At 34.5% G+C, this 19,812-nt stretch overlaps 1 protein-coding gene across 2 annotated transcripts in view; it reads left to right on the top strand.

Annotated features, from left to right (window-relative positions):
- Nucleotides 1–18,754, top strand: part of DGKB (diacylglycerol kinase, beta 90kDa) — a 766,018-nt gene extending 747,264 nt beyond the window's left edge. The window contains exon 26 of one of the 2 annotated variants that reach the window (XM_011942803.1): nt 14,596–18,754. In XM_011942803.1, the coding sequence (XP_011798193.1) occupies nt 14,596–14,703 (108 nt within the window). In that variant the 3' untranslated portion in view covers nt 14,704–18,754. The remainder of the gene's footprint in view (nt 1–14,595) is intronic. The other variant, XM_011942812.1, reaches the window with a different exon arrangement.
- The last annotated feature ends 1,058 nt before the right edge of the window (nt 18,755–19,812 follow it).

Raw genomic sequence — 19,812 nt, forward strand, 5'->3', positions numbered from 1 at the left:
ATTTTTCCTAATTTCACAACAGTTGTTGTTTTTTGTAATTGACAACACAATTTACTGCATGTGTGCTTTCTGGCCCTCAAACAAGAATGTTAAGGTGGAAAGCACCAATCTTTTCATTTCAGATTGGTAAAAAAAAAAAAAAGGATTGATTGTGACTAATTTCCAATTAATTTGCAGTAGTTACAGGGGAACAAAACCATTGCACCTACTAATTAAAATTGAAAATATTCCAAGGTGTCATCTTTAGGTGTCTCTGGAATATATAATTTCCATTTTGGTTCATTGCTGGATATGTAACACCCGTGAGCTTGACAGCTCTATTAATTTAAAGGCTCAGTAATACCTATTAGTACAAAACATGAAAAAAAAATACCATTAATCATTTATTTTAATTTTGCAGCTCTGTCATTTTCTCAGTATGTTTTAAAATTATGATGACACCATAATGTGCACAAATCGACCTGGATAAAGGGGAAATGGATCATACTACTTTGGAAAGATACTGAAGTACATTATTAGAGCTTAATTAATGCCAAGCTGATTAGATATGATTGCTTTTTGTATAAAAATATTTTAAAAACTTTTTTCTTGTCAGAGCATATTTTAAACGTTATCCATCCCAAATGTTATGTTTACAATTAAACTTACCTTTTTGTTGTTCTTCACTTTAATACATTCAATTTAAATATTGTTCAATGAATGTAAGTTTCTTTTATTCTTTATTTTGAAACCTGAATTAAACTAGTCATTAGTTTCGAATTCAAAAATTTAATTTCATTTTGGCTAGCAGATAGTAATATCTCTCCTAATCATATTCTCATGTAGGAACTCCAAACCTATGTTGGACACAATATCTAAAAACGTCAAAGATTAAAAATTAAATGAGAAATATGCCAGATATGTAATACCTTATGTATTTATATTGATGTGACCCAAGGCTGTAAGTATGATAAAAATGATAAAACTGTAGGTACTTATCAGAATTTTGTCATTAGTTTGCAAGAGGACCAATATTCACATCCAGTTCGAAACTGAGTATCTTCCTCTGGAATGTGCAAAATTGGAAATAATCTCCCAGTTGATGGGTATCATCATAATAATAATGCACAGGTTTGATTGCTCTCAGCAGTTAGAAATCTGTCTGCTGGTGGATACAGACTATAGACTCACAAGGTCTGGGCCTGACTATTCTCTCACATTTGCCTTCTGTCCTTGCCTTTTCTAGCTATTCATTTTCTCTGATCTCTGATTTTGTGTATTAAAATTAGAAAACAAGGCTACCACATTCTAAGCTCTTCATTAAAAGGCAATAATCTGTATTGTTGAAAATTTTAAAGAGTGAGCCTGCTTATCACTAATACAGAACTAGTCGTGTTTCATAGGAATCTTCCTGGGATAGAATACCAATTTTCAATAAAAATTTGAACTTAAAATTCTTAATAAAAGTGAACTGACTAGAATATCATAGTTATTATTTTTATTTCCTTGAATATTTAGAAGACAGTTGCACATATTTCTTTTGAGGAGACCTAAAAAACTCGAAGCCTTTTTTTTTCTTTTTTTTTTCTTTTTTTTTTTTTTGTTAATTATACTTTAAATTCCAGGATACATGTGCAGAATGTGCAAGTTTGTTACATAGGTATACATGTGCCATGGTGGTTTGCTGCACCCGTCAACCCATTATGCACATTAGGTATTTCTCCTAATGCTATCCCTCCCCTTGTCCCCCACCCCACAACAGGCCCTGGTGTGTGATGTTCCACTCCCTGTGTCCATATGTTCTCATTGTTCAATTCCCAATTATGAGTGAGAACAAGCGCTATTTGGTTTTCTGTTCCTGTGTTAGTTTGCTGACAATGATAGTTTCTAGCTTCATCCATGTCCCTGCAAAGGACATGAACTCATCCTTTTCTATGGCTGCATAGTATTCCATGGTACATATGTGCCACATTTTCTTTATCCAGTCTATCATCGATGGGCATGTGGGTTGGTTCCAAGTCTTTGCTACTGTGAACAGTGCTGCAATAAACATACGTGGGCGTCTGTCTTTATAGTGGAATGATTTATAATTATTTGGGTATATACCCAGTAATGGGATTGCTGGGTCTAATGGTATTTCTGGTTCTGGATCCTTGAGGAATCGCCACACTGTCTTCCACAATGGTTGAATTAATTTACACTCCCACCAGCAGTGTAAAAGTGTTCCCATTTCTCCACATCCTCTCCAGCATCTGTTGTTTCCTGACTTTTTAATGATCACCATTCTAAGTGGCATGAGATGTTATCTCATTGTGGTTTTTGATTTGCATTTCTCTAATGACCAGCGATGATGAGCTTTTTTTCATGTTTGTTGGCTCCATAAATGTCTTCTTTTGAGAAGTAACTGTTCATATCCTTTACCCACTTTTATGTTTTGTTGTTGTTGTTGTTGTAGATTTAAGTTCCTTATAGATTCTGGATATTAGCCTTTTGTCAGACGGATAGATTGCAAAAATTTTCTCCCATTCTGTAGGTTGCCTATTCACTCTGACGATAATTTCTTTTCTGTGCAGAAGCTCTTTAGTTTAATTAGATCCCATTTGTCTGTTTTTGGCTTTTGTTGCCATTGCTTTCGGTGTTTTAGTCATGAAGTCTTTGTGCTTGCCTATGTCCTGAATGGTATTGCCCAGGTTTTCTTCTAGGGTTTTTATAGTTTTAGGTCTTATGTTAAAGTCTTTAATCCATCTTGAGTTAGCTTTTGTATAAGGTCTAAGGAAGGGGTCCAGTTTCATTTTTCTGCATATGGCTAGCACCATTTATTAAATAGGGAATCCTTTCCCCATTGTTTGTTTTTATCAGATTTGTCAAAGATCAGATGGTTGTAGATATGTGGTTTTATTTCTGAGACCTTTGTTCTGTTCCATTAGTGTATATATCTATTTTGATACTAGTACCATGCTGTTTTGGTTACTCTAGCTTGTAGTATAGTTTGAAGTCAGGTAGTGTGATGCCTCCAGCTTTGTTCTCTTTGCTTAGGATTGTCTTGGCTATACAGGCTCTTTTTTGGTTCCATATGAAATTTAAAGTAGTTTTTTCTAATTCTGTGAAGAAAGTCAGTGGTGGCTTGATGGGAATAGCATTGAATCTATAAATTACTTTGAGTAGTATGGCCATTTTCATATTGATTCTTCCTATCCATGAACATGGAATGTTTTTCCATTTGTTTGTGTCCTCTCTTATTTCCTCGAGCAGTGGTTTGTAGTTCTCCTTGAAGAGGTCCTTCACATCCCTTGTAAGTTGTACTCCTAGGTATTTTTTCTTTGTAGCAATTGTGAATAGGAGTTGGCTCTCTGTTTGTCTATTATTGGTGTATAAAAATGCTTGTGATTCTTGCACATTGATTTTGTATCCTGAGACTTTGCTGAAGTTGCTTATCAGCTTAAGGAGTTTTGGGACTGAGATGTTGAGGTTTTTTAAATATACAATCATGTCATCTGCAAACAGGGACAATCTGACTTCCTATCTGAATACCCTTTATTTCTTTCTCTTGCCTGATTCTCCTGGCCAGAACTTCCAATACTGTGTTGAATAGGAGTGGTAAGAGAGGATATCTTTGACCTGTGCCAGTTTTCAAAGGGAATGCTTCCAGCTTTTGCCCATTCAGTATGATATTGGCTGTGGGTTTGTCATAAATAGCTCTTATTATTTTGAAAAAACTCAAAGACTTTTAATAGATTGTATAGTATCATTCTCATGACAAATCTGTAAGGTGAATAAAATGGCTATTATTAAACATGATTTTTCAATCCATGAATATAATTTAAGAGGAGAATACAACTATTTTATCCAAGCCAAGTCAAGAATATCAGTGATTGGCCAGGCGCGGTGACTCCTGCCTGTAACCCCAGCACTCTGAGAGGCTGAGGTGGGCAGATCACCCAAGATCAGGAGTTTGAGAACAGCCTGGCCAACATGGTGAAACCCTATCTCTAGTAAAAATACAAAAAATTAGCTGGATGTGGTGGTGGGCGCCTGTAATTCCTACTACTCAGGAGGCTGAGGCAGAAGAATCGCTTGAACACAGGAGACGGAGGTTGCCATGAGCCAAGATCATGCCACTGCACTCCATTCTGGGTGGCAAGAGCAAGACTCCATCTCAAAAAAAAAACAAATGAATTATCAGTGATTCATTTATTAATTCTTTCAACAAACATTTATTGAATTCCATCTCTATGAAGCTGCTGACATTTTGTCCTAGTGTTAGCAATGGACAGAAAACAATACAAAGTGAACCAAAAAAAGACATGATCTCTGATCTCAGTGTGGGTACACATAACTCAAATAGTCCCACAAATATAAAATTTCAATAATGATATAAGGTCTGTGAGGGAAAGTTCATGATCCTTTGAACTGTGATACTATGGTACTGTGGTACTATTGTACTGTGACAGGGTATAATAGAGGTGTTTGATCTCGTTGTAGGAGGTCCAGGAAGGTTTTCAAAGAAACTCAAAATTGACCTGAAAACTAAAAGAGGAGGAGGATATAACTAGGCCCCAAAGAAAGGGAAGAGTGTCTTATGCAGAGAAAACAGCACAATATGGGAGGGAACATGATGTGTTCAGGGTGCAGAAGGAAGACATGAAAGAAGAGAGGCAGCGTGGGGTGAGGCACACGGTCCAGTGGGAGCAGAGCAGCAGGACCTGGGAGCCCTCAGGAGAAATGTTTAGCTTTAATCTAAGGGTAACGTGGAAGTAAAGAGAGGTTTCAACGGGAAAGTGATGTGAGTAGATGTGCACAGTGACAAGATCATTCTAGGTGGGGAATTAATTGGTGGGAGAAGCAATGACCATTTAGAGAGTTCTATAATTGTTCAGGCCTTAGAACACGGTAGTAAAAAGGAAAAAAAATCAAGATATACAAACAAATTTGAGGGATGAAAATGATTACATTCAGTAATAGATGAGTGGTTATGGGAGGTAAGGAAAAGAAGGTGTCAAGGATGATCTGGATTTCTGGATCATTTCGAACAACTGAATAAATGATGAAACAATACCTTGAAATAGGAGGACCTGAAAGAACAATCAGTTTCCTCTCTAGTCCAGTACTATTGCAACTGAATTACTCTCCCTGTTCAATGCCTTAAGCACATTGTTAGAAATATCAATTATCATAACACCAAGCAATGGCAATTTTTTGTGGATAGGTTATCAAAATTGAACATCTGTATCCAATTGTATTACTATGATGCAGTTTAATGCTGAGGAGAAAGTCTTTCATATCAGTGCTGTGATGCCCCAAATAGCCAAGGTTATGGCTGAATCTAGAAATTGGGCCATTAAAGAAGTATCTTCTTCCAATGAGACAGTGTGAGCTTATTGAACTCCCTTGGTTAAACAAACAAACAAACAAAAATAATTATTCTCTCTGATGGTTAGTAAATGTCCCACATTCATTTTTTTCTAATCTTTCTTTTGGGTAAAATTGGTGTCTGGCATGTGGCAAGAATGCTGCCAGGTGCCACAGAGAGAAGACAGATGGCCATAGTATGCCATTTCCCAATGCCACCCAAGGGACACAGAAAGCTGTTATTGTCTCAGATAGAAGAGGGGTTAGCAAAATGTGTTTCCACAGGACTAAGTATAGTGATGCTAAAAATAATAACATTTATTAAACATGTATATGACATGCATAGCCTTGTTTGGTATTTGTAGTGGTCTTTCAAAGTAGGTGCTATTGTTGTATTACCTTAGCAAATAGAGACTGAAAGTCAAAACTGAGATTCTTTGGTCAGGGTTTTATAGCTGCCAGTGACTAATCTGGGAAACAAATCCTTGCCTCATGTCCTTGGTCTATGTCCTTAACCGCATTACTACATGAAAAAAGGCCATATAGAAAATTTTAGTTGAAATATTACTCAGCAAGAAAAGTCAAGTCACAAGTTGTAAATATTCTCTAGTTAGGAAAAGAAGTGTTTTTGTATTGTTTTGTTATGTTTTTGTCTTCTATTTTCCATGTGCCCAAAGATTTGGAGATGCTCTAAGAAAAGATAAACAGTTATTGGTTTAAAATTGTGAGGATCATTTCTCTGTAGAAACATGGAGATAACAAAAATGTTTTTAAAATGTCTTTGACCTTCCCTGGCAACCACCTTAGAGCCACAAAAATATTTTGGAATGAAGAACACAATTTATATGTTAAAAGAGATTTCAGATCCAGGTATGAATATTTCCCATGCAATGTGGCCAAATAGTCCATCACTTTCAGGAAGAAGTGTTCTCTTTTCCATACATATTTAAACTTCCTGTGAATTTCATTGGCAAGTAAACCACTCAACCCCATTTTTGAAGGATTTTATTTTAAGTCTTCACAATGATTTCTCTGATTTTGATGTTAGATCAAAGACTTTAACATTAAACTTGGAAATTATCATTCCAGAAAATAATGGCTAGAATCATAAAAAAAAAAAAAAACTGGCAAACGGATTTTAGAAAATTGTTATGTTTCATTGCTTTGCTTTTTTGGCAGTTATGGACCTGAAAAATTTAGCATGTACTTTATTCCCGCTGTCATATGGCTCAGCTACACACATGAATTCAAAATGGTTTCCATTATTAGAAAGAGACAATCTTATTCCAGAATCAAGCTAGGTAACTTTTAATGTTTCAGATAATTGCTAAATTAAGCTCTACTCACAGATATTTTATGGCATTTATTTTGCTCTGAAAACCTCATTCATTTTTAAGGTAGCTTAATAGATTCAGTGATAATAAACTCTTAAAGAGATGAAGCAGGGAGAAAATTTTTGGCTAGATACAGGGTGAATATTTAACAGGAAAAATGCTACCTGCTGAGGTATGTTTGAAGAACCATAATATTATTAAGCCCACCCTGGCAAAGCAATGAGAATTAATTAAAAAGAAAATGCATTTAAGCCAAATTTGATCAGTTGGTACATTATCAAAATTGAGGAATGTTAATATATATTCTAATTCAGAATTTTCACAGAATGATTTCTGAATGGTGGTACTTAGTATAATAAAGATATGCCAAAGAAAATTATTTCCACTTTTATCCATCTTTTAGCTATTGACCCAATAAATCATGATTTTAAATTAAAATTATTTCTTCCACCTTATGCCTCATAATTCTAGATTTAATTTTCAGTATTTGACTTAATTATATCAAGGGTCAGCAAATTATGGCCTGTGAGTCAAATCTGACCAGTTGCCTGTTTTTGTGTAGCCGGAATTAAGAATAGTTTTCATATTTTTAAATGGCTGAAAAAAATCGAGAGAGGAGTAATATTTCCTAATGTGAAAATTATATGGAATTAAAATTATAGCTTTTAGACATAGAGTTTATTGGAACATGGCAACATTAATTTATTTACATGTAGTCCAAAACTGCCTTTGCTGTATAAGGGCAGTGCTGAGTAGTTCAGAGACCACAAAGCCTAAATCATTTAATATCTAATCCTTTACAGAACATGTTTGCCAACCCCTCAGGCAATATGAATGACTACTTAAATATCATTCAATATATCACTCTCAAATATAATAATTCTATATTTAGAATTAAGTTAAATAATTTAATAGCTTATATCACAGACATATAGACCATTGTACCAAACCGAGGCATGCGTCACTTTATTTGATGTAGTTTGAAGGTTTCACCCTAATTAATAGAAGAGTGCCTCATTAATAGGCACTCTGAGGATTGATTGGAAATGTTTATAAGATAGCACTTCTTTCAGTTTTTCTCCTACCTCTCAGACTGTTTGTATTCTCCTGCTGCACTCTTAAATGGCAGCATTCCCCAGTTACAAAGTCTAACATCTGCTATTCATATTTGCCACACTGGTCTTCAGTAATTTCTTCTCAGTTGCTGACATTGTTATAAGATAATCAAACCCAAATCTATCTCAAGACCTGTTCTCCCTTCTGAACACCACATCCACAGACCAAAAAGATACTGAACATCTCCTTTAGAATGTCACCCTCAACAGTGGGTTCACTGGATTTCTGGTTTTCACCCCTTCCTGGTTTTCACCCCTACCAAAAATGCTTCTCTTTCTATAAAAAGCATCACTACACACATTATGAAGACCAAAAACATGGAAATTGTAGTAAAATCTTTGTCTTTTTCCAGTGCCCCACACACCCACTCTACCATCATATCCTGTACTTCTGCCTCCACAATATCTCTTAAATCTGCCTCCACTCTGTTCCCATTGGCACTGCCATGACTAAAGTCTATTTCACTTCTTTTCTGGATAACTACATTAACCTTCCATTTGATCTTCATACCTCTGGTATGGCACCAGCCCTTAACCTCTGCTGTCAGAGTGATGTGACTAAAACTCAGTTTTAATTCTGCCACCGTCCTTCCACCATGATGTAAATGGCTTTTTTTTTTTTTTTACTCTTATTGTACCCTGAGAATATCCCTAGCTAAAGCATATTACAATCTACCATCACATGTCCTCTATCATCATTATACTACAAACACCTCAGTTAGGTTTAAAAAATATATATATTTATTTAACTTGCAATCCTCCATACTAAAATAAGGTAGGCTGGTACCTAGTACATTACCGATAAAGGTAATTAAAGTTGAGTAAGTTAAGATTTTTGTTTTCATGTGTTTTGGGGGTGTAGAAAAGGGAATTTTCATTCATTCATTTATTCAGTTGGTCAGTCAACAGATTTTTATTGGTCTTGCCCCTTAGGAAGAGAAGTACAATGACAAATAGTCTGGGGCTTCTCAAATTTAAAAGCACAGAGGAATCACCTGGGGTTCTTGTTAGAAAGCAGAATCTGAATCAGAAAGTCTGGGGTGGGCCCGGGGAGTCTGCATTTTTATCAGTGATGTCAGTGTTCCTAGCCTGTGGATCACATATGGAGAACTAAAACACTAGAGTGCAGGAGTATCACCTGCAGAGGGATTTTTAAAAAGTATTTAAAAGTTGGTACCAAAATAGTATATGCACATGTAACAAAAAAAAAGCAGAATGTACAGACTTGCAAGAAAAATAGCCATCCTGTGTCCTTTTTTCTGTGTCAACAGATCTTCTCATCAGATGCTACCACTTTGATTCTTGGACTATTTCTTCTGATCATTTACTCCATATCTGTAAATACGCTTTGCTGTTACTTTTTTATGGATTAGTTTTAGGTATAATCTACTTACTTAGTGCTATAGAAAGGTGGTTTCTAACACTCTTACATTACTGTGTTTAACTCTTTTACTAGTAGTTAACATTTACTGAGTGCTTTTTTTGTACCAGGTAACAGTCTAAGCATTTCATGTACATTGATTCATTTAGTCCTTACAAGAAACCAATGAGACACTATATTAAAAACTCTATAGCATTGATGAGGGAAATGAATCGTAGTAACTTGCTCATAGCCCCTAGATAGGAAATGGTGGGCCCAGGCAGCCATTAAACTGTTCTGCTTCTGAGAAGTATATAATAATTGTATTTAAATCAATAAAAAATATATAATCATTGAGACTATAAAAATGTTGTCAACTGCAGAACCAAGTACTGACCCACCATCACATTTTCTTTCCTGTAAAGCTTTAGAATTTTTTTCTTCTCTTTGCAAAGTGATCCTTATAATAGTTCTCATTTTTCTTAAAAAAAATAAAAGACAAAACTCTACCATATCAATTTATCTATTATCCACACTCTTTTTGTTTATATGCCAGAAGCCCTTCCCTTTAGGTTTCTGTCTAGTTTTCTTGCAAATCTGTCATCCTGGATCTTAGTTGAATCCTTTGTTTTTTGACTGTCCTTCTTAACTCACTCATTTACTTTGCTAGAGAACACCCCAAAAATGTTTTAAAGGGTATATAAGAGGAAAATTCTCTAGATACTTTTGTGACTGAAAATGTCTTCATTCTACCCTTGCAGTTAATCAATACATTGACTAAGTATAGAGTTCTCAGATAAAATTAACTTTTCCTCTGGGGTTTGAAGGTGTTTCTTCATTGTCTTCTAGCACTAATATTTTTGAAAAGCCTGATGCCATGCTGATTTTTATTTTTCTGTAAGTGACCTATTTTTTTTTCTCTCTGAGGACATTTAGAATCTTCTTTTTATCCCTGCACTTTGAAATTTTACAATAATGTGTGATTTAAGCTGGGCAGGACAGGGATAGAAATTTGATTGGCAAAAAAGAGAGGGAATGCTCTCTAGGGCAATAACTAGCACAAAGGTGCAGAGGTGGGAATTAGCAAGGAGGGCCTAGGAGATTTGAGAGTCAACTATCAAACCCAGTTCTTGCATTTACCTACTTGAGTGATGTTATGCAGGTAGCAGAACCCTTTTAAGTCTCTTTGTCCTCCAGTGTAAAGTAAGGATGTTGACAGCTACCTCTCAGAGTTGTTAGGAGGCCAAAATTAGATATTATAAAAATAAAATTATTTTTAAAATAATTAAAATAATTTCAACAGCAGGTATAAGAATTCCTTAAAGAAAATAGACCCACCTCTGTTCTAAACTTATCAGAATGCTTCAGTAAATGATTACGGAAAGGATGTTGAGCAGTTGTTCAGATAACAAAAGAAAGAGATATGCTACTTTTCATAATAAAGGGTTTGGAAATATTTGATGTTGGAAGACAGGGAAGCAAGAAAGAAATCACCAATGAGCTGAACCAAGTACTGTCTGGGAAACTAATCAGGGAAGACTCATTTCTCTTCCCTCTGATTTTAGTTGTGCTGAAGAAAGTCTTTGAAGAGAATACAAATACCTGGGGAATAAACATTATTTGCTATGTGCTGTGAGATATAAATACCCTCTTCTATCCCTTTTATGAAATTCTACTTCAGTTTTACACTCTTCTCTAATAATATTTTTTTTTATGGGAGTGAACTTTGAGGGCAACTCAAACAGGTGAATGAAATAGGTGGCACCTGAATAATGTGTAAAACACTTAGCAAAAATCTCAGCACACAGTAAGAGCCAGATCAATATTATTTTTTATTCTGGTTGTTATTCTTAACATTACAACTATGAGGTGGAAATATCACAACTATCAAACTACTCAACCTTAACAATGTAATAGAAATAAGAAGATGAAGACTATGCATTGTAATCTTTGATTCTCTTACTGGTTTCTATATGTGCATCCTTATTGCATATTGAATAATTATAAAAGTAAAACTGAACCCACATTTTTGGTATTTATATTCTTAGAAGTGGCCAGTCTTAATTTGAAATAGGAAGACAGAAGTAGAAATAGTCACGGGCAGTAGAAGAACCTTTCTCTGCCATTGTTGCTTTTCTAAAAGGGTACATGATAAGGAGAATGAAGAGTTTTATAGGAGACCACCATTCTGTATCTGATAGTGTTTACCTTGCATGTTGTAAGCAATGCTACTCTACCTTCACGGAGCCATTCCAGTTTCTAGGAGTCCCATACCACTGTTTATGAGTGGCCAGTATTCTCTTTCAAATAATAATGTCAGAGTCTCTTAGAAACTAAACAACCAAAATCATGTTGCAAAATGCCTTGTTCATAGCCAGTGCCCCAAAAATATTTGATGTATCAAGGAATAACTGAGAAGTAATTACTTGACTCTTAATAGAAGGAAGCACTCAAAGAGAAGCCACTTGGTTCATGTCCTTGTCCTTAGATTGCTGAAACTTAATATATTATAAGGTTTTTGGGGATAAAATTTTTACTCATTGTTATTTCTCTAGTGGGTAGAAAATTAAGAATAATATTAAAACAAGAATGTTCAATGTATACAAAACAGGCATCAGAGTCATAATTATAGGCCTTGTCAACCTCCATTAACCAGAATTTTGCCACATGAGCAACCTGAGTCTGCAGGTTCACTTGAGTCTCTGCAGCTTCCTAGAGCCTACACCTGGAATTTCTGTGACTGTGACACCGACAATCCATGTGGCTTGGAATTATTCTCATCTTTAGTAGAGTGATTTTGCTTCTGCCCAAATATACTAAGACATGTAACTATCCAGTGAAATCAGGCATGTGAAGAGCCAGGATTCATAATAGGCATTTATTGAATGCTAGTTTCCTCCATGTGGTCTCCCCTAACAAAGAAGAAAATACAACCAATTGGTTCTCGTTTCCATAAACAACAGACAAAAAGGATGTGAATTTCATTTTTTGCAGAAATAAACTTAAATTAAATAAACAATTGTGTACTTTGACTACAGAAATGATTAAACAACCAAGAAGACAGGTTACCTATAGTTTTTAAAATAGTACTGGCCATTATTCTGATGAGTGACTGGAAACTCGAACTTGTGTTTTCATTACTCACATAGATGAAAGGCCCCATTGTATCAAGAGCACTGAATGAGATACTGTGCTATTTTTCAAAGGCATGAAATCATGTAATTTTTTTTTTTTTAAAAAAGGTTTCCAATATAAGAATAGTCATAATCAAACAAAATTTATATGCCCCCCCCAGAAAAAAACACAAAGAAGAAGCTTATAGCTAATAATTATGTGACATTTTGGCTATGCTTTGTCATAAATTGATACTAACTTATATATATAAATGGCTAGAAAGATATATTTCTTTCATCGTCTTAACAACTATTTGGAAAAATGATCCAATTTCCCAAAATGCCCTAATACTATTATACCCTATAAAGCATTTAGTCCAGAAATTATGAACCAGAAATCTCAACCTTCTTACTTTAGCTCTTAATGTTCTATTTGAATCTAAGGTAATCATGTAAGTAATATGTGATAACTGCTTTCCCAGTACTCATTTAAAAATGACATTTGTGCATAAAATGATTCATTTTCATTTTCAATGTTAAAAAATAGTGCCTTTCTGCTAAGCCTCCCATTTCAGCATCCGTAACACTATTCAGTGTGCTTGTTCAATTTACCTTTCCTGCTAGACTATAATTTCTTGGGGGCAGAGATTGCATATTGTCTATTTATTCAAAGTTCCTGATACAGTGTCTGAAGCATAGTAGGGGCTGAACAAATTTTGTGAAATGAATAAATGATGAATGATGCAGTCTTAGATCCTGTCTACAGCTAGAATTTCGGAGGAGTTTAAAACTCAATGACATAAGGTACAGTATAATCTAATGCTGACTTATTGAGAGAAAATCTGGTATAGATCATTTTCAATCTACATAGTTAGGTGCATTCTGGTGTCTTAACTATATGACTATCAATTCCCTAGTTCATAATATAACAAAAATAAAATGAAGTCAGATATCCATAGAGTTTGAGGTTGGGTTAGCCTTAGTGGCCTTTTACAGGTGCAATTTATTTTTGCAGGAAAGAGAACACTGAATCCTTCCAGAATAACCTGATTCCAGCAGACTTAAATAAAGTTGTTCATTCTTTCAAGGTTTTTCACATACTTCTGTCTTTCTAGACTGTGAAGTAAATTTCCATTTCCCAAAAGCCCCACTGCAGATTTTAATGATCCTGTCCACGTGATATACATTTTTTTTTTGTTGTTTCATTGCTGTTAGTGAATGACAAGTGAAGAATATTCATTTTAACTTGAAAATGTCAGGTATGCACTTTAAGAGATATATTTTTTGCAGCTTTTAATGAGGTGGTGTTTCTTTTTGAAAGAAATACTCATCTCTGATGCGAATGCTGTGCAGGTGACAACTGATATTTAATAAGCGATGGTTCTTGTATTAGTTGCAGTTCACTAAAGAAAATGTCTCAGATTGCTTTTGAAAAACTCTTAGCGTCACTAGCCCAAAGGCAAGATGTGACCTTTTTATTACATAATGAGAATCATTTATTATCTTACAATGTATCTTAAAGTCACAGACAAAATGCCACTTTGATAATTGCTTTCAATTAGCTTTGAGCATAGCATATATTCATAAAATGTCTTCTCTAATTTAGAGTTGAATTAGAGAAAATTGCAGACGTAATCTACTTTAAGGTTGTCTCATTTAAGGTGATTCGTAGTTTTATATCAAAGAAATCAAAACGAGTAGCTTTAGAACAGTCTCTCAAAGTGTTTTAAGCAGGCTTTTCAATATTTGATTCTATTCTATTACCAATTAATTAACAAATTAGAAAGCTAGTTCATCATTTCTGACCTTTTATGCATGTTAACTTTTAACTTTCATTTCTAATGACTGTTTTGAAATTAAGCCTTGCAGTTCATGTTGAAAGACAGAAACAATCTGATTAGCAAGATAAATAAGGCTTGCTTTGATACCAAGTACATCTTGATATTGGGCTATAACTAGGAATCTGGAAACTATAATGGTGCATTCTTTCCTGACTTCAATAAATAATACATAACTAATGGTCAAGAAATAATACTAGATAATCATGTAACCTAAGTAAGCCGTCCTAGAATATTACTACAAGTGAGGTTAGAGGTAACATAATATTTAAAATGTGACTTCAGATAATTTTTAAAATTATTATCCTGAGCATCGGGATAGTATTTAAGTGCATATCTCTATCTCCTTTAAAAATATTTTTGAAATAATAGAAACTCTGAAATTAGATTTTACACTTGTGGTGTTTCAGTCACTCATGAAATATTATTAACCTTAACAGAGAGTCTCACAAATTGGTATTGTATCTGGAGATTACTCTACTCTTTCTCTCTCTCTTTTTTTTCTAGATAAAAATTACACACAAGAACCAAGCTCCAATGCTGATGGGCCCTCCTCCAAAAACTGGGTTATTCTGCTCCCTCGTCAAAAGGACAAGAAACCGAAGCAAGGAATAATCCTGTATTGTTTCATTCTTAGAAGTTGAATTAGCATAATTGGGCCGTGGAACACATATGCTGGAAATCTGAACCATTTCAAGTCTCCTGCTCATACACAATCATGGAAGTTGTTTAACAGTTTTTGTTACTAAGCTAATGTAAAATTCAGCTATTAGAAAATTTATTGTCTCAGTTTTTATAGGCATCTTTGCATGAAGAAAGCAGCTTACCTGAAGTGATACTGCATATTTTTGTTGCATGCATTCCCATAGATTTTTACATCTCCCACCCATCTCTTCCCCAATTTCCATTTACTAACCTGTGAGAAAAACCTGTAAAACATGAAAAAGGAAATACCATGGGAAATGTGATTCTCAGTGTGATTCCAATTATTACAAAGCACTAATCAGTAACGCTACAATGATCATAATTGCAGATTGCTATACATTTCCCTTTTAGAATCAGTGTATCAATGACCTATGACTTGAGGAGAAACTTTTAATTCAAAGATTTTATTAAATAGTTGACTACAATACCTTGCTATATATACATAGTTTTTCTTCAACATCTTAACTCTTCTGAGCGGAAATAAAAATATCAGGTATAAAGTTTTCTCATGCTGAAAAATAGAACGTGGTTTTTATTTTGCTTAGCTTTCTTTTTAATTCCAGAAATAAGTGAAAATATGTTACTTGACAGTCAAGTGTGGTAATATGGCAAGCCTTGTTACTTTCTGCATGAGAATCTAGGAGAGAATTCATAACCACACCAATAACCAAATAGATGTTTTAAACTACGTGCCTAATCACTGTGTTTCCCACCAAAGATTCAGAAAAAGATGCTTGAGAGAAATGGGTTAATGCATAATTAATTAAGCATTGTGGAGCAAATTTATGGTTCCTGTGATTAATTTTGTGATGACTAAGATGCTGGAAAGAGAGGGGGTTACCCATTAATTATGATTAAAATTCTCACCTTTCACAGACAGACAATAAGCCAGACAACACAATCAAAGCTCAATAGATGATTTCTTGCTTTTTTTAGTCATTTATAAATATAGATGTAATTTTTCATGGATCAGTTAAGTACACTTGAAGGAAGTAAATGATTGTATCAGTTTCTGTCTAGTATAAATTGGTACCTATAATAATACTGAGCTCTTGGAAGGGAATCATGCATGCAATTAGCTCCCTCCTCCTCACCTACTCCACTCCCATCTTTATGACATTTCAATGTTTATTTGGAAACAACAGCCTAGATCACTGTTGAAGGTGTTCATGGCATAGCTGGAGTCTCTGATTGTTTTAAAAAATCATGGAACAGTACTTTTCTTTTAGTGTTTCATTAAGCCTATGTTGTAAAATGAAATGCTTCTGAGCAGTCTTGTAATATTGTTCATTCATATTGACCTGCATCTCATCATTGCATGCTTTATGTTTTCAAACATGCCATAAGGAAAACGAGTGCTTGAACTGCATGATTTATTAGTTTCTCTCCACTCTGCATTAAAGTGCTAATGATTTATCAGTTCTATTTTGTTATTGATTCATTCATCTTTGAATAACAAATAGCATTTAGTGATTCTGTTGAACACAATCCTGTGCATGGATTTATGGATTTCAAGTGAAATTGCTATAATTTTAGTTCTTTGGTTTGAAAACTCAACTGAATGCTGTTATATCAAATAGCTGCTCTCAAGCAATGTGCTATAATGGAAGATTATGTACAAAGTATATTCTTTTAGTGTTCCTGGAACATTGGATGGTAAATATCAGTCAACAATAAGCTTAATTACTTTAAAAATAAAAGCTTTTGAATAAAATTAAGACATAATTTAGCATTCCCAGGAAAATTATGATTACAATTGCAAATTTAGTACAGCAATCACTTGCCCTGGTATAATAAAAAATTGTTTGGCAGAACAGTAATCTAGACCAAAAGAAATCTCAAAACAGTAACAAGTACATTACCGACATAATGTTACACAACACACACATTGATTTTTTGTATCTATGGTTACAGGTAATAAATATTTTCACATGAATTGACAAAATTTTCTACAATGGGCAGACAGGCTTTGTGTCAAAAACATATTTTGAAGCCACAAATTATTTTATGTTCGTTACAACATACAATTACTTCTTGGCTACCTTTTATAGTATATAGTTTGAAGGCAGCAACAGTTTGTGAATCATTCTTAACAATCTGTGCAGTAGAAAGCTGTTAGATAGACAGTGGGATGAGACAAATTAAACAACCTGCCTATAAGATTTCAATAATTGAAATAATGGGATGCAGCTTCACTTCAATGTAGCTGTATAACTACAATTAGTGCTAATAGTGGTAACATTTTCAGTCAGATGGATTCTTTGGTACCAATAATAAACGTTCAAATATGAATCCAATTTGACTTTTCTCAACTCATTTTCTAAAGACACTGATGTGCTTGCCCCCTCAAGTATACTGCCCCTGGGGTTTGGAAAGTAGTTTTTAAAAACGTAACTTGATGGGTTTGAAATCAGAGAAGATATTCTCCTCAGTTTTATGACAGCTTCATATGAAAAATATATAGTTCAAGGAAAATTCTATAGTACATTAAAATATTGAATGATGAATGTTAGCTTTACAAGATGGAAACTTCTCTTCTATGTGTGCGGATGAATTCTGAGCTATCGAGTTGCCCTCTTTCAATATAGGAGATATAGTGGTAAAAGTTTTAAGTGGATGAAACTCTTAAGTGTAAATTAATGCTGGACTTAACAGCAGTCAGAAACAAAGAGGGAAAAGAGACATACACTCTGCTAAACATTGCTAGGCACTGAGTTGATGAGATTCCAGAGAGAGATTCCAGGGTAAACCTTGATATCCATACTTCTAAGAAATAGGAAGGGCGGTATCTACATAGAACCAGAAAGTTTAAAAGACATAAATTTATTTTTTCCACTTCCATGTATACACCATGTATTTGATGTGAAAATGCTGGTCAATTTATTGTGGTGGAAGGAGATATCTTGTAGGAAGTTTAAAAACTAACATTTTAAAACAATTTTAACTTTATTTAAAACAGGTTCATGTGATCATAGCCAGAATAAAACAAAAGTCTCAGATGTTTAGCGCAGTCTACTGCAGACAGAAATTTAAATCCAGTGAGGGCTAATGAATCACATGCATGTTTCCACATTTTATTTTGTTTTCGTTTTTTAGGCATATGGGAAGTAGTTGCAATTTTTCAGGGAAGAATATGTTTTGAATCTCACACTGTATTCTCCTTGAACGAGACAAGATTTTGAGATCATTCTTTTCCTTTTTGTGTCAATGTTAGTTTGTTGTTCATTGGTTATAAGAAGGAAAATGTGGCCAGGCGCGATGGCTCACACCTGTAATCCCAGCACTTTGGGAGACTGAGGCAGGCGGACCACGAGGTCAGGGGTTTGAGACTAGCCTGGCCAATATGGTGAAACCCCGTCTCTACTAAAAATACAAAAATTAGCCAGACATGGTGGCGCATGCCTGTAATCTCAGCTACTCGGGAGGCTGAGGCAGAAGAATCGCTTGAACCCGGGAGGCAGAGGTTGCAGTGAGCCAAGATCGCTCCACTGCACTCCAACCTGGGTGACAGAGCCAGACTCTGTCTCAAAAAAAAAAAAGGAAAATGTATTTTTCATGGCACATATAACCCCCAAAGGATTATTCAGCACCGAATAATTAAATAATAATTGAATAATATTGAATCATATTCACCATTATTATTCAAATAACTGAATAATATTCTCTATTAAAAGATTAAACACTTGTAACATATATTAAAGCTGTAACTTTAAGAAAATAAATACATAAAACCCTGTAAAAGAGCTTCTATTTTGTGAGAGGCAGAAATCACCACTTAAAACTCCCAATTAAATTCTGCTATATTTAAATAAAGTTTGAGTAAACTCACATTTGAGAGATTCTGTATAACCTTATCGTGTTTAAAAACATGGAGCTCATTTAATTATAGTACCTTAATTATTTTCTCAGAAAGTGATATATACAATATCCTGCTTTTTGAAATAAAAATGTTAACCACTCAGTTCAGTGTCATTTCTTACTGCTATTTTGGACAGATTTTGTCTCTGAAATGAACTCCTCCAGCAGCTCAACAATCCATCTACCCCACTGAATATATCCACTAGGGATATGAGGCCAGACACCCTACCTTTTGTCAGGGAGTAATTAGGGACTGAATTATATGCAATTAAGAACCAAATTATTCCAATTTGTGGTGCTTTGGGCCCCAAGTTGCTGCTGTGCATATTATTCCAGCAATTTTAGATTCCAAGAAGGCAACAACCTGAATGATGGAACTGTGGGAACTCAAGTTGAATTTTCTGGATGAAACCAATTTCTTATTTTATTTTGTGTAACAGACTTCAACAAATATCTCTTGGGCATTGACTAGGCTAAATATATTATGCAAAGGGACTACAGTAATTAAAAGATGTTTAAGGAAACAATTTCTTCTCTAAACACCTTTGAATCTTTTAGAAGAATTAAGTAAACAGATGACCATATTACACAATTGGATAAGCAAAGAACGAAGGCAAGTAAAATATGATACAACCTATTCAAAGGAGGAAAAGACGATTTGGTGAATAAATTTGAAAGGCTTTTAGAGAAAGTAGATCTTCAAGTGACTTTTTGAAAAGCTAAAACTTTACATAAGGAAAGAAGTCAAATCAAGGAAATTCAGAACAAGAGAAGGCGAATGGGAGTAGGGACACAGAAATCAAGTCCTAAATTCTTCATTGACTCATCTCATAAAAAAGTTAGAGAATTTACAGATGAATCATTTGGGTAATGCTTATACTTAAAATTATTAACTAAACAAGGAACAAGAGAAGAAGAAACTACAAGAAAGAGGCAAGAAAGCAAGTAAGAGAGGGAAGGAGAAAGAATAATGCAAACCCCCCAAATTAGAAAATTAATTTTACATTCTGGAAGAGAAAAAAATGAAAAAAAACAAAATAATTCCCAGGTATTTTGGCTTGAAAACTCTGAAAGCAGTATCTGGCCATTCTCCATTTCCAGGGAGTTTGATTAGATTATATTCTGTGAATGTAAGTGACTTCATAAACTCTCTGAAGCTCA

The sequence above is a fragment of the Colobus angolensis genome, unplaced genomic scaffold, assembly GCF_000951035.1.
Source record: "Colobus angolensis palliatus isolate OR3802 unplaced genomic scaffold, Cang.pa_1.0 Scaffold104, whole genome shotgun sequence".
Classification (NCBI taxonomy): Eukaryota; Metazoa; Chordata; class Mammalia; order Primates; family Cercopithecidae; genus Colobus; species Colobus angolensis.